Source organism: Gallus gallus, chromosome 12 (genome assembly GCF_016699485.2).
Source record: "Gallus gallus isolate bGalGal1 chromosome 12, bGalGal1.mat.broiler.GRCg7b, whole genome shotgun sequence".
NCBI classification, from domain to species: Eukaryota; Metazoa; Chordata; class Aves; order Galliformes; family Phasianidae; genus Gallus; species Gallus gallus.
Genome location: NC_052543.1, coordinates 1852386 through 1867731, shown reverse-complemented (window position 1 = coordinate 1867731; position 15346 = coordinate 1852386). Strand labels below are relative to the sequence as shown.

Sequence of the window (15346 nt, the reverse complement as noted above, 5' to 3'; positions counted from 1 at the left end):
TGTTTGATTCAGCAGGTTTCAGCACCCAGGCACAGCACAGGTGTGTGTGCACAGCAGCACCCTTCTCATCAAACCCTAGGCTACAGGGAGGGCACTGAGGGATACTGTGACAACAGAGTGAAGAGTGCAAGCTTATACCCAGAGGAGTAACGATAGGAACAAGCATGGCAGAAATTTATGTAGGAAGCCAGAGAAAGGTTCGGACTATACCTATCCTTAACCTCTTAAGTGACACAGGCATCCTTACCACTTGGAGCCTTAAGTTTACCATAGAAAAGAATAAGAGTAGTGACCATGAAACGCTTTGAAAACTCTTGGAAGACAGCATTAAAGTACTACTGTCTTATTTAGGCTGCTGCCTTTGCAAAGTGCATTCAGAAGTGAAAGGACAAAAATCCTCTGGTAAATATAAACATTCTTTTCTTGAATTCTTACCCTCTTCGGGAGCTCAAACGATTAAAAACACTCTAGTTTCCAGTGGTGATAAATATGAAACACACTTCAAAATATTGAGGACTCCTAGTGATTCCCAAGTAGCAATTTACAAGAAATAGGTAATATGTGGGCTTGTACCTATGTACATTCTCCCTGGTGAGATCCACAGCAGCCTCTTCTTTATCCACAGCTAACACTCTGCTCTGGGACAAGAAAAAACAAACAACAGTATTACAACACCACAGTTCCTGAGCAGACAAGCTCTGCCAGAAGAGACGCACAAGATAAAATCTGCCCATCGACTGCTCACTCTCCGCTCCTCAAAGGAATAGCTCATCTCAGGGCACTGATGGGATGACAAATCACTTCTAGTGAGGCAGCTAACATGACAGAAGGCACTCTGCAACACTGACAGCATTCTACCAAAATAGACAGGCTTCTGACCAAACCAACTCAGCTGACAACAATGCAGTCATGCTGACTCACAGCACCTGATGTGTTCATAGCTCTGAAGTGGTGTGAGACTCAACACTCCAGCAAGCCAAAGGCTGAAGTGGACACAAGTTAAAGGAAGATCACATCCCTAGACTTCTCCTTTTTAGTGTGCATGGTGTCCCTCCAGCACTAACACAGCAGCTTGGGCAGAGGTTCTAGCATTTTCCATCTGTTAGGCAGACACCCTTTGCCTAGTTATTCTGCTGCAGTCATTATACCACGTTCACTATGTGTATTGGCAGCATGCACTTGACTGTGTCAACTATTTGAGAGTTCTCTGTTGTAACAGTATGCAATAGGACTACATGGTTAGAGATATGCTTGACTTTCTATCCCATCTTGGGAAAAGCATGAGCACAGGCCTGACTTGTTTTTGCTTGGCTAGACATTTTTTAAACACATGCTGCCAAGCATTTACATATGGAAAGCATGCTCAAAGTATATGCTTTCCATCTGGAGATAATGGTGGTATGCAGTGCAACTAACCATTAGGGGGATTCATTTCACTGCCTGAAACTATCACCCTCAAACACACAAAGCTGACCCCTAACATAGCGGACAGAGTTGAAACGATAAATGAAATGCTGCTGGTGTTTTCTCTTGTTCCCTACTGCCAACTTCTGTCTCAAACATTAAGACATCACAAAGAACATAAACTCTAGTTAGCTGTCTATGTACCTACCATTCACTCTATTCAGCCAAGGCTCTTTATTTCTCTGGGCACAGCAGTTTGTGTTAGCCAGCTGGGAAAGGACTATTATCAGTAACAGTGACAGACTGGCAGAACTGTTTAATCTGACAGGAAAGTAAAAAGCGTGAAGTACAGCTCAGGAAATCGGAGTAATTTCACTTTGAAGTCATGAAGCCCAAGTATTAACCCTTGATTCAATAGGAGAAGGAACATGGGCACCTACCTCTGTAACTAATGCACCAAGCCTCACTCTCCTCTCCCTCAGAGGGAGAACTGGCCACAGCAATTCTTGCTCATGAGAAGTTGACTTATGAGTAAGTCTGTATGTGATCTCATGAGATCTTGGTTTCATTTCTTTTTGCTTACCAATAATATCTCACTAAGTCTGTTTCATGCCAAAGTAATCAGGGGCAAGAACGGCTTTGGCTACCCAGATCTCTGTTCCCTTCCTGCTTTTTTTGCTCTGTCCAAAAGGTGGGGGCTGTTATCACGGAACAAAATGCTTTAGAAAAATGACTTGGCAGTTGTGGCAGTGTGACATCTGCTAATCATATTGACCCCAACTACTGATGCTTCTGTGAGAATCCCTCTTCTGTACTCATTTGGTCTTCAGCCTCTCAAAGTCAAGATCTATTGATTGACAGCAAGATGACTGCCCCATAAATTTGACTAATAGAATGTGTACCGATGCCTCAGTCACTCATCCACAGCCCAGGATATGAGCTTAAACCAAGCCCCACCACAGCTTCAATCTAAGGTGATTAATAGTGAGTTATGACAGCTGAAGATGGAGCACATTTGCTTCTTTCCTTCTGTCTTTACTACTCCTGCAGACAGTTCAAGAAAGCAATTCCTAAATACTCTCTCTACCTAGAATGAACATACAGAGCCTGATTGTCAAAAACAGCAGCTGCTGAAGTAGCAGCTAAGTCCTGTCTAAATTTGCTTGGAAAGTAGAGTGGGACTGTCCTTTCACAATGGTATTTGCTGTACGATGGGCACGTTAAAAAGTTCACCTGTGGTATCTTGCACAGGAGACTCAGAGCAATTGCTCCAGAGCCACAGCCAATCTCCAGGATCACAGGAGGTGGGACAGCAACTGAGAAGGCTGAATTCTTCACCTCACATTTCCGAGATTCTTCCTCCACAACCAAAGAGATGAGATCCTAATAAAACAAAGAGAAACACTGCTATGACTTTTTGATAAGGGAACTGTTTTGACCCTGAGGATTGAAGGAATTAAAATTTCTTGGGTCCATAGCCTAAAATGTGCTTGTTTTGCTGATTTTAAAAACACAAATGACAGTAACAGAGCTGACAATAAGTCATTTAAGCTTCATCTCCCCCACAGGGTGCTTTGACGAGTATCCAGAGGATTTTGTTATGATTTCCCAGAGATCCTTTGAGGTCTTCTAGCACTGGGAAAAACAATAACCGAACAGCTGGAGCACATTATCTTCTGTAATACCATTTTATTTACACCAAAATTCCAGCCATTAGCATTTGTAGGCTTCAAAATTTAATACTTCTAAACTTCTAAGTGATCTAGAGGCTGCTATGCAACTCTGAACAACATCTTAACAATCCAACCTGCAGATGAAAAGCAAAGGCAGAGAATTACTAAATGACCCATACAGAGAGTTCCCTGCATGGATTTCAGATTGTGGACTCCTGCTACATTTTGTTGTTGCACAGAAAAGACTTTCATCCATGCTTCTTGAGCCCTACGCACCTCTGCGGCCAACGTCTCCCCTCTGCCATCAATCTAGTCTTTAAATCTCTTGGCAATGTCACGTGAAACCCAGCACGGCCAGATAAGTCTTAAAGATACCCAGTTCCAAGCTTTGAGAGACTAGTTACTACAGACAGTACACATGCCTCCCTCACAGCATGAACTTCTCTGGCTATTCATCAGAGAAAACTACAAGCAAAATATAAACACCTTGGGTGTGTGGGCACTTGCTGAAACTGCTTATAACTCCCTGAGATCTTTGTTCTTTCAGGGCACAACCATACAGAAAGAAAACAAGGCCATACTGCCCAAGCTGCTCCCACAGTGGCTAGGTTATTCACTTCAGAGATTTGCTCTTGAACCTCTCCTGTAAATCCAGAAAGCCTAACAAGTCACAAAGAATTGGCTTGATTTTACCAACAGGTAAAATAAAAGACTTTACGAGAAAAATCACAGGCCTTTCTTTCAAATGTTCTTGGCATAAGCAGAAATATCTAAAAGCAACATATCCTGACAAGTGAGTCAGCTTCACTTTAGTACAGCAGTGGCTTTTTCCAGCTGCTAAAGACAGGTCTGCTCGTACATAAGGATATAAGCCCTTCTTTGGCTATATCACCCAACATGGGGTACCGTGGAACAGATGGTTTGTGCACAGGTGTGGAGTCTTCATCAAGATAGCTGCTGCTGCCAGTTGATCACCCTTCATATCAGGCTGATTTGCACCTGTGGGATGTAGTGAGAAAGGCTGCAAACAGGTATAAAAATATACAGCTGGTGTAGATGAGCTTCTGTGGAAACATCCCCAGCAACAATCCCTGAGACATGGACTGCTTTGTCAGATGGTATTTTTTTGAGACACGCACAAAACATGAATTGCTCTTCAGTATACACTGTGCCTCTTCACAGAACTGCAACTTGCTTCACAGATCTGGATAAGAGGCAGGTGTGTTTAAACACTGTCCTGTCCCAGGAAAGCCAAGCAGCTTTGAAATGCTCCATTTTAATAGAACCCTGTGCCTGAAAGCATAAGCAGAAAAAAAAAAGATGTGGTTTATTTGAATATGTAGACATTCTCCACTTCTCCTAGTAACTTTACTTCTTGTTAGATCAGCTTCTGAGCTGTTGCCATTTCCAGCCCATCTGCTTTGGGCTTTGCTTTTTTTTTTTTTTTTTTGCAGTAGTATGGCCCTGCCAACATTATCCTTTGGGGAGTCACTGGGTCCTTGGCCTTCTCTGGGCTACTTTTCACAGCCACAGCCTTTTGAAGCCTTTAGGGGGCTTTTTAGCAACAACCTCCTTCAGCTGTATTCATCACTTTCTTTTAAATCTCCTGCAGTCGTTGAGTTGGAACAAGTCAGGGATGCCCAGTTCTTTACTCACCAGTTAACACCAGCCTTTGTTCTTCTCCAGCCTGTGCCCTCTGCCTTCCAGAGCACACAGCAGTGAGTGCAGTTGTGCTCCTACTTGAAAGCCAAGAGGGAAGGGGAAGCAGAAACAGAGGGAGATGCACTGCGATCTCTCAGAGCTGCATCTTCACTGCAGGGTTCAGCCTGGGGCCCAGCCCCGCTGGTGGCCTGGACAGATACGAGGAGCCATACAGCAGTGCCCTGCCCTCATTACCATGCCTCAGCCTCACATCTTCCTTGTTGCTGCTCTGGGATTCCTTTCCAGACAACTGTGGGGGAAAATATTCCCACAGGACTGCAGGAAACTGTTAGAGGACCACCAGCATTCAGATAACACGGAAAACTAAACACCGTATCTACCCACTTGTGTGTGAAAGTGGCTTTTGCATTTCAGCTAGATGAATCAGTTTGAAAATAGTTCTGAAATGAGGACAGGCAAAGATTGCAGCCACAGCAGGTGCTGATGATTCCAAGACCACAGAGGAGCCATTCTGCTCGGACACTGAATTGCTCTCAAATGCTGCTCATTTCTGGCCACTCTGAAGTATTTCCAGGAAACTCTCTGCAGGGGCTCAGAAGAACCATCCATCTCCTGGGTTGGTCACACAGGGGCATAAGTTACTGATTACAAAATGTCCACATGTAACTTCCTTAAAGTAGAACTACTGTCAGCATTCATTAACTTCATTAAGGTTTATTATTAGCAATTTCAAGCTCGGAGTTATTATGGAACTTCTGCTTCACACGCTCCACAGTAAAAATAACGTGAGAGTGCTTGCCAAAGTGAGCTCTGTTTAAATACAATTGACTTCAGTTTTTACCACATGTGTATTAAAAAAGGGATGCTGATATAACTTCAGCATCATATCCTCCCTGACTCCCTTGCCTTATTGCCTTGGTTATTTCATATACTTTTCCAAAGCAAAGACTATTTCTCTCATAAGAACCATGTTTATTGCAATAGTTTAAAATTAAAAGACTGTATTAAAAGTAATGTGACAAGCTAAGAAACTACTTCTTTTTTCAGCCATTAATATCTCACTGCAAAGAGTTCAATAATTATGGCACTAAGTTCTTTTATGAAATAAATTCAGCTGAGAACAAAGTAGAAGGTAATTGCTAACCAGCACATCAGGAAAAAGGAAATTACTAGTATAGTTGTATTCAATTTGGAACTATATATGTATTACAAAGAGGAACACAAAACAATGCAGAGGAATAAGACATGTTAGAAATCCACGCTGACTGGCTGTGATACCACCTGTCCTTTCCTTGACTTACAGCTCTCACGAGAAAACCAAACTTCCCCAGTGTGTGTAAAAGAACTGGGCAACCCAGCAACCACAATGCAGAGTGGGTCCCATTAGCACACTGCCACGACCACCAGCTCTCCTTTATAGAAATCACGAGTGACTGAGATGTCCAGAGTTATTTTAGATGTGTTCTTCAGGTGGTTTGGGTATTTTTCCATCTTTTATGAAGCAATCTAGTTAAAATCTCTGTTTCCTCAGTCCTCTGAAGACGTGACTTGAAATTGATGCATTACTCTGCAGAATGTTGAGAGAGAAAGTATGTCTGGGCACACATTCCTGCACTCATACGTAGGGTACAAAACACCAGGCCAGACAGACACCCCCTACTTCTGCAGAAGAATCTGACTAGGCCCACAGGTAGGGAAAAGCAACCAACGGGCAGAAGATGCTAAAAAAGAAAAGCTGGGACAACAGCAGATGGCCAAAAGCTGTGGTCTTTACTGCGTGGGATACGCTACATCATCTCCAACTGAACAGTTTCAGACAGCAAACATCTGCTAACATAATGCCAACATTGCTTAAAGCCATCTTAACCCTCAGTTTAGTCACCAGTTCCAAAGACTGAGATGAAATCAGAAATTCCAATGGGGAAAAAAAAAAAAAGAGAAATCATTTTGACAGTCCAGCACATTAACCTTTGGAATGTGTTAGGTAAGTTCTCCGCAGCCTGCCACCCTACACTTGAAATGGCAGGACTGAAAGGCTTACTTACACTCACACCACTTTCAAGATCGAATACAGAGAAATATCCCTCACTCATTTTGATTAAAAACAAAACCAAAACAGACTTCCCTGACTTTATAGCATCTGAAACCTTGTAGCATCAGGTGCCTTGTCCCTGAAAAATACTGTAAAAATAATAAAAAACAAACCAAGGAAGTGTTGCATTAAGGAATAAATAGAACTGTACATTAAGAAAGTATTTGAGAAAGGTGACCTGATTTCATATTTACCCACAGCACAGTAGGCACTGTGGAATTATTAAAATCCAAATTGTTGCTTACAGTATGTGTCATTGTCAGTATGAACACAGCCCACACTAAAAGTCTTGCTAACTTGTGCTACAGGTACTGGCAGAAACACTTCTGTCCTAGAGCGTGGTACACAAGTGAAGGTAGGACAACGAGCCACTGCTGTCCCTTGGAGCAAAGCTTAGGTATGATTAGAACTGCCCCACAGCAGTCCCCTCCCCCAGAGCTTGCAGGATTGCCACACACATTTCCAGGGTACACCTTCAAGTGTCATTATGCTCTGGGGCCTTTTTGTCCTCTGCTACAGGTAGGCAGCATGACAGCCTGAGCAACAGGCTAGGCTCAGGAACAGGGCCAGCTCACAGCTCTGCACCTACTGGTGTGAATAAATCCCAGTCTCTCTGCACGCTGCAAATTTCTTCATAAAAAAGAAAAAACAAACATACAAAAATAGAATCAAGAAAAGATATCATAAAAACAATGAACTTCTCCCACAACTTCTATGATTTTGTGCAAACAAGTATTCAAGAGGGCACCGAGAGCACCAGCTACCTCTAGAAGTTATGCATTCATGAGGGTGGTAAACTGGGCGCAAGGCAAAATATCCAGAAGGGTTTTTGTACTGTAGGTGATGCAGGCATCCAGGGATTTGTTTCCAGGTGTGTAAGTGCTCTTGTTTAGCATGGAGTGGGGACAAGCTGGCAGCATCTAAGCATTATGTACCTTTGTCAGAAGAGTATTTTAAAAATCTGTAGGGGAAATGGCAGGGCACCCTCAAAAGTTAGGGGAGTTCTGGTACTGAAGAGCAGAAGAGGATCTTGCAAAGACTAGAAGAGGCCCTTTACCTGCAGTTCCATACTGGGGACACAAATATTTGCTTCCCGTGCTACTTGATTTCCAGCACCCAGAGGTTCTCAAGCTTTTGCCTCTTTGCCAAGCCGCTCACAGTCCACTCTCACCTTGCTGTTCCAGGAAGCCTTGCTTCACTGCCAGGTTTGCCCTATGTTCACACTGTCATTTATTTGGTTTCCCCCCCCCATTTTTTTCTGTTGAGCGAAATAAACGCAAAGCTTTGCCAACACCTTCAGCTTCCCATAAGCCTCTGCCTCACCCTTCCACCCACAGCTCCACTCCCCCCGCCCCCAGTGCACACTCATGTTCTGACAGGTTCTTGGTATTACCTCCCCGTCCGTGCGGCCAGGTCTCTGGTTCACTGTATTTCTTGGAACCACAGCTGCACAAAGAAGCGTGAGGACAGCGTCTGCCAGCACCCAAACCACAGGCTCCACAGCTGCACAGCTACAACCAGCAGACAGCACAGGGCCAGGCAGCTTTCAGAACTGAGACAGACAGGAGGATACAGCAGATTCTCCCTGCGCAGCAGTGGCTGCAGAGCTGCGTGGAGGTCCAGAGTCAAGGTGGGCATGCTGTGGGCCAACAGCAGCAAATGAGATATCTGATGTTTCTGTGATTAAAAGTGCAGGGCTAACAAAAATACGATTATGGGAGAAGGGGAAAAGGCAAGGATGAAGCTCACAAACCCACACCACGTTCCAAGCAGCACCCTTTTCTCCTGCGCTATATACTCTTGGGAGAGCAGGGAAGACTAAGTCGCATGGATAGGAATCTGGGGGGGTTAGAAGCTCTAAATTCAAAGGGGATGTGGAAAGCAAAATGCATATGAAAACCTGTGTAACCTCACCGCTGTCACATACTTCCTGGGAATGTTTTACTTATTTGTGTGCTTTCCAGAAACTTGTGTTCTCAGAATCCAGGACTTTCTGTAGAGCCTGATCTGATATTAACCAAATTACTCCTCCCCTCCTGTTTGCCCACTTGGCTGCCAATCAGCACATGACAAAACACCAGGAAGCCAAGCTGGAAATGTACCTCCATGGCCACAGAAGATCATTGTCATGCACCTTTTTTCCAGAACCAGGCCACTAAGCCAACCCCTGATCAGAGGGCAGGCTGGTGCCTACAGCACTTGTATCCTGGGCTCTTCTGCTTAGCCCTGCAGCAGATGCAACATCCAGGCAGATGCCCTGCTTCAGCTTGCTTGTCCTAGCTTTGAAACTCCATTTACTTGGATGTCCAAGAGAAGCAAGGCAGGAGATGGGGGCAAAGCCAAATGGATTTGTCTTCATATTCATGTGAGAAGCCCCTCGAGTCCCATTCATCCTGTTGCAGACATTCTGTAGTTTGTTTTTCCAGCTCCAGCCCTAAATCTCACTCTGACTGCTGATGAGCCGCTCAGATGAAACCTTCTGAAACTGAGGTCCCTTTTATACCACAAAAAGGTGGATCAAAAGCTCAAGGTCTCATGGAGCTCTTTTAGGGCAAAAATATAAAGGCATTGGTAACACTTAACAGTGAGAACACATTAGAAAAGTCAATATAAGCTAACAGATCTGCGTGTGAGTTGGTAGGGCAGGGGGAGAAAAGATGCAGAAGCTGTTTCTTTTTTCCCCCCACAGATTTTTGCTTTATGTTTACATTTTTGAGTCTCCTGTGGAAATCACCAGCTTAGGAGCGATCTCCTGCTCTCCCACAGCCTTTTTTCTTGCATAGGAAGCCAGAAGAAACTACTGCCACAGTCCCTCCTGGCCTTTTAGCCAGGAACAACTGTTCCTTCCTTCATTTCCTTTAGAGCAAGAAATCTGTTCTGAGAAAAACATTCTGTCCTGATTTGAAGTAGCCAGCAAGAGAGGCACCAAGGTTCCAGCTACGCTGTTCCAGTAGTTAATTACACTCTCTGGTGAAGATGTACACCTTTTCTTCTGTTTGCATTTATAGTGCTTGTTATACACTTGTCCACGAAACTAATGAGAGTTCTGCTAACAAATTTCTGCTCTCTGGGCCAGGTAATTAACCCTCGAGCCTATCTTTGATGAGCTGAACAGTCTTTCACAATAAGGCAGATTTTCTGTTAATCCACCTACTGGTCCTTCTCCTGACCTACTTTTCCATTTCTTTCTCAAGCACTGAGTAACATAACCAGACAGCTTTTCACCAACCATCCCACTACTGCAGTACAGAGAGGTGACTTAACCCTGGTGCTGTACTTGGCAATCCCTTGGTAATGTGTACAAAGGTCACACTGGCCTGCTGGGCAGACCCTTAAAAACTGGTCAGCCATTACCCAGCACAGCCCCACAGCTTTCTCCAAGCTCTTCAGCCAGAAGCAGCACCTCTGCGATGACAGGCAGGCTGCATTATTTCCCTCTCTACGTATGATCTTATTAAACACTCGTGCTTAGCTCAAAGGGCGGTTCTGATTGCTTTGCAGCAGCAACAAGCTGCCGCTGTAATTTCCACTCCTTGGCCTTTGGGCCACAGCCTTCTTTTTCAGGAAATATTGTTTTCCTCTGACATACTGATAAAATATTACCTACCATATGAGCAAAATCTCATCTGTGGGAGGTCATGGAAATGCTACAGCTCCAGTACATTTGTTTACAGTTGTTTTGATAGACTGCACCTAATTTTTGATCAATTAAATGATGTCCTATTCCATTTCTGTTCAATATGCTTTACAGGAGTCTGCAGATGTCTCCGGAAGGGACCCCAAATCATATATAAGAGGACACTTTCCATCCTTTTCATTTCCCAAACAGTGAAGGAAGAGAGAGAGAAGCAGTTTTCCTCTGAAGAGAAAACTGATCAGAAGCAAAACTATGAAAAAAAAACCAAACCAAACAAGGAGTCTCCTGACTGCAGATCCATGGCTGTGCTCAGCAGACACTGTGACCTTCTGAACTTTGTGAAATGTAACCATCTGTGGCACAGAAATTAGGGAAACCACAGGCAATTGTGGACCAGGAAGCTTCCTTTTGGCACTAATTAAAACAGAAGAATGCGTGCACTCCTTTGTCATGTATCACCAGAGAAAGCCCCCACCTGGGGATCTGCAGAGCTGCACATACATGTCGGGAAGCAAAAATCCTCCCTTCTCTCTGCTCGACCTTCTTAAGAGGTTAATGATTATGCTTAGTGAGAATTTAGGTTAAACTTCATGAAAGGTTTCTTGGAGCAGATCTTTGCCTAAAGTGCTTTCACAGAAAATCCCAGCACAATGACTGCCATTCAGATGACACGGGCATAGTAAACAGCAGTGGTTTCAGTACACTGAGTGTGTTGGCATAGGAAGGAAGCAATCCATCTTGAGAAACAAGTAAACTTAAAAATCACAGGTGGAAAAAGGATTGCTTAGCCAGTGACAGGAGAAAAATCATAAATGCTATGGAGAGCATGAATGGTTATTCCACGTGTTAACAGAACAAAGTAAGAGCTCTCCTGTTGAAAGAACAGGAAGCATCTGAAACAAAGAAAATGCCTTTCCCACTTAAAGCACAAAATTAGAACAATTCACTGTCAGATGATGCCGTGGAAACACAGACAGACTAAAAAGAGGATTAATGGAGGACAGATCCACTAGTGATTATGAAGCAGAATGGCCTCAAACCCAGCTTTGGCTAAGAACATCCCTTAACTGCTGACTGTCAAAACAAGGGGGAGATCCTTCTCTGCCTGCTTTTTCATTGTAATTTTGTCCCCACCATCTGCTACAAGCCCCAGGATGACACAGTATTTTGAATGAGACCAATTTAATCTGACCCAGTAAACCTGTTTCCATGTCTTACATGATCTCCAGTAATCTCACAGGAGCGTGCAGCCACAATCTTTTTAGATGGCTACTGAAAAAAATGCCCAGCAAGGAACAGACTTTGTGTTTCTTCTCCTATAACATCTACCAGGTAAAGCACACCTATTCAGCCCACAGCATGCTTCCCCACTTCCCTTCACAGGGCAGCTCACAGTCACCACAACAAAACCAAGATGGAAAAACGTATGCAGGGCCTGAGTTCATGGTGCGATAGCAACAGGTAAGGTGGTGTCACTCCCTGAGGGTCAGGAGGGCTGGTTGGGCTGTGGGAAACCTCACAAGCAGAGCAGGAGCTCTTCTCCCAGCAGCTTTCCTCCAGCAAATAAAAACCACGGCGTTCAAGAACATGGCTCTGCCCACACAGTGGCTGCAGGGGATGAAAGGAGACCACTTTTGTTTCCAGTGAACAAACAAGCCTTCATCTGCTTTAAAACACAGCATGTGAGAGAGGAGGGGATCAGAAGACGCTAGAAGCTATACTGTAATGATTCGATAGAACTGGCAGGAACTCTGCGAGTCTAAGCCTGCAGTGCCCTCTAGGGGTACAAAACAGGTGAGCCACAGCCTGCACGACCTTCCTTTGGAGGAATCCTGGACCCAACTAATCTTCCTCAATGAAGTCACGGTGAGGATTGATTTTGCCTTTATTTACCGAGATAAAAAAAAAAGGAGTCACTCACCCACGACTGGCTGAATTCTTCTCTTTGTCCTATTTTTCTCTAACCCACAAAGCTGCTGTGATGGCAACTCAGTCTGAGTTTTAGAAGGCCTTGCTCTGGGAAAAGGGCTGTCTTCTGCACCAATAGCCACTGAACAGCATTATGACAGAGATTCCTTGCCACTACAATAGTAAGTGCATAACTAGGACAACTCACAAGACAGCACACCCCCAAACTTTGGCCTGAACACATCTGCATGACAAGAGCTCGGCTCTGCTGACCCTGGGCACATCATGGAAGTTACCCCAGGACCCCCTGCAGTCTTCACTGCCACAACCCTGCTCACACCAGGACAGCAGGTAGGATGTGGGGTTCCACACACCACTGCAACCACACACAGTGCTCACAGCAGTGAGCCCAAAGCTCTGTGCACAGAGGACCAGGTACATGGAGGAAGGTGAGACTATGGGTTGTGCAGCACAACTCTCCTCCAGTGCAGTCTGTGTGTACTCACAGAGCTACCTATTGGCCCTGCATGCAGTTTTGGCTCCCTGTCCCATCCCCCCTCCCCCAAATCCCACAGAACAGAAGGAAGGGAGCCACACGTGCTGACAAAAATATTCCCAGAGAAAGCAAATGGAAATGGGCTCAGCTACCAGTGAGCTAAAGGGGCAAATTCTACACAGAGCAAAACTAAAGTAAACAGCTGAGTCTTTGTTCATCTCTTTGTCCACAGGACAGAATTAGTGCTAGCAGTTTACGCCATATTGTGTTTGCCTTCACAGCTTTAGCCATATGCCTAGCAGCTCATAGTAAGAGTCAGAACCCTTCTGTTTTAACCACAGGATAAAACATGCATAATAAAGATGCCTCTTCTTCCCTTCAGTCTTCAAATTAGCAGGCAGAAGCATTTGTAGGAGCTATGAAAATATAACAAGGAAGCGAATGTTGCAGAGCAGGTATACCTACACTGCACAAGTCAACGTAAGGAGCTACATTTACTCAGCCAAGGACAAGACGTGCCATGTGGCTTGTGTGTGCAGTCACAAAGAAGCAACTTGAACCTGGGATATCAATGCTGATAATTAACTGCTTTCTAAAGAACAAGATTCTTTACAGATATTATTTGATTAACAGTGTCAGTACTAATAGCTGTAAGAATGCTGCAGACAAACTCTGAATAGAAAGAGCAGTAGAGGCAACTTCAATATTTTTGAGAGGAGATTTTTCCACGACAGTTTTTAAGTCCAGCAAAGACTGAAAAAATCTGAATAAAGCACGGGCAAACCCTCACCCAAACAATCACACTGCTCTAAGTCAGAGAAGACCAATGTAGACAAGGGAAAGAATCTGGACACCAACTCAGTTTTGGGCAACTGGTTACACAGAGTATGTGGTTCCTGCACCAGGTGCTGATAAACAGCTGGATCTTGTCCACATGCTCTTCCTGTCTGAGAAAATTCCCTAGCATCAGCTCTCTCTCATGCAGCATCAAGGGTTTGGGTCAAGCCTCAGGATTTGCTGTGGTGTGAATATTTTTTTTTTCCTGAAGCAAAAGATCAACATAGCAACTTTACAAGAGTCAACTGCAGACATTATCCAATGCTGTTACAGAAATCACAGATGCGTCCCTAAGCAAAACATATCTATGAAATCTGAAGCAGAGCACAGAATGCCTCACTGTGCCTGCACAACAATAAGACAAAGCCCAGAAAAAAAGCAGTGAAGTCTAATCCTTCTGCTACTCCTCCCTATACTATACACAGAGGCTTCACCAGCTGCACCCACATCTTCTCCCATATGAAAGAAGGCAATGAACTGTCCAGTCCTCTCTCAAACCAGCACCAGAGGTTTCAACATCTCACTCCTACAGCTCTGACAAATGCAGCAACAGCTCGCACCTTCAATTTCTTTTTTTAGATCAATTTCTTTTTTTAGCACCAGGGCACATCACAACTCACCACAAAGGAATTCAGAGGTGTGAAGAACATTCAAGCGAAAGCTTCAGAAGCTCAATGAGCTGCGTCCAAAGGAAGAGCGACTCTGGGGAAAGGTTAAGTGGGAAGCATTTCTGAGGGGTATAAGGAAGGAAGGCAGCCACAGCTGAGTTGCTGAGAAGGCATGAGACAAAGCATCCAGAATACTGGTTACGAGTAAGATTATCTTAATGCAACTTAGAATTTAACAGCTCTATTGGAAAGAGTCTGTGCTCACTTACATGGAGCAACATCAGGGAACCATCCTGGCTGTGCACTTGCAGTCAGCTCCCCTAATCCTGATGAAAGCAGTGGGAACATGTAAGCAGCTATTGTGAAAGCTCTCATCTTTGAAGTCACTGTTTCATCGTTCAGCACCTTCCACCAGAAGAAACTTTGTAGCCCGGTTTAGGAGTGCCTGGTTTTAGTTACATGTATATCACCCTGAAGGTTTAAAACATTCCGAAGCAACCTAAGACTCTCCTCTACTTTTTTTCCCCCCTCCATTTTTAAACAAACAACATCGATGGACAAAACTCCAGCTGACTCTGCTTTATACAGGCAAATCAAACCAGACAATCTCCAGAGATTACTGCCAACCTCAACCATTCTGCACGTCCATGAGAAGTTCCTGACTCCAGAAAGAGCACGAGCAGCCAAAGCAAAGGTGCCATGTTGCTGCTGGAAACCAAACACAGTTAGCTCTTTGCTCAGAAGCCTGCTGGACTCCTAATGCAGAGCACCTTCTCTGCTTTACAGACCTCAAGACCAAGTGGCTCTTTCCCATTGTGCTATATAACCTTAAGAGAGGGCAGGAGCTGGCTGTAGACTTCAGTCTCCAGAGGAGCCAACAGACCCAGGACACAGCCATCTGCAAGCCTGAATCCACAGGCCTAGACCACAGACCTGCTTGTTCCAGCCCTTCCCAGCTCTTTTATCTCTGTTTTGCTCCTTCTGAGCTCTTCTTCCACCTGGATTCTTTCTCCCATACCTTCTCCCTTG

General features: G+C 44.4%; 1 protein-coding gene across 15 annotated transcripts in view; it reads right to left on the bottom strand.

Annotated features, from left to right (window-relative positions):
• HEMK1 (HemK methyltransferase family member 1) overlaps positions 1-15346 on the bottom strand; it is an 83810-nt gene that overhangs the window by 63174 nt on the left and 5290 nt on the right. For 13 of the 15 annotated variants that reach the window (XR_005839300.2, XR_006931352.1, XR_006931353.1 and 10 more), the window contains 2 exons: positions 2638-2787; positions 574-638 (listed from right to left, as the gene is read on the bottom strand). Coding sequence is in view for 10 of the 15 variants with exons in the window: in XM_025154564.3 (XP_025010332.1) it covers positions 574-638; positions 2638-2787 (215 nt within the window). In the remaining 5 variants the exon portion in view is untranslated. The remainder of the gene's footprint in view (positions 1-573; positions 639-2637; positions 2788-15346) is intronic. The other 2 variants (XM_046900122.1, XM_046900121.1) reach the window with 1 other exon arrangement.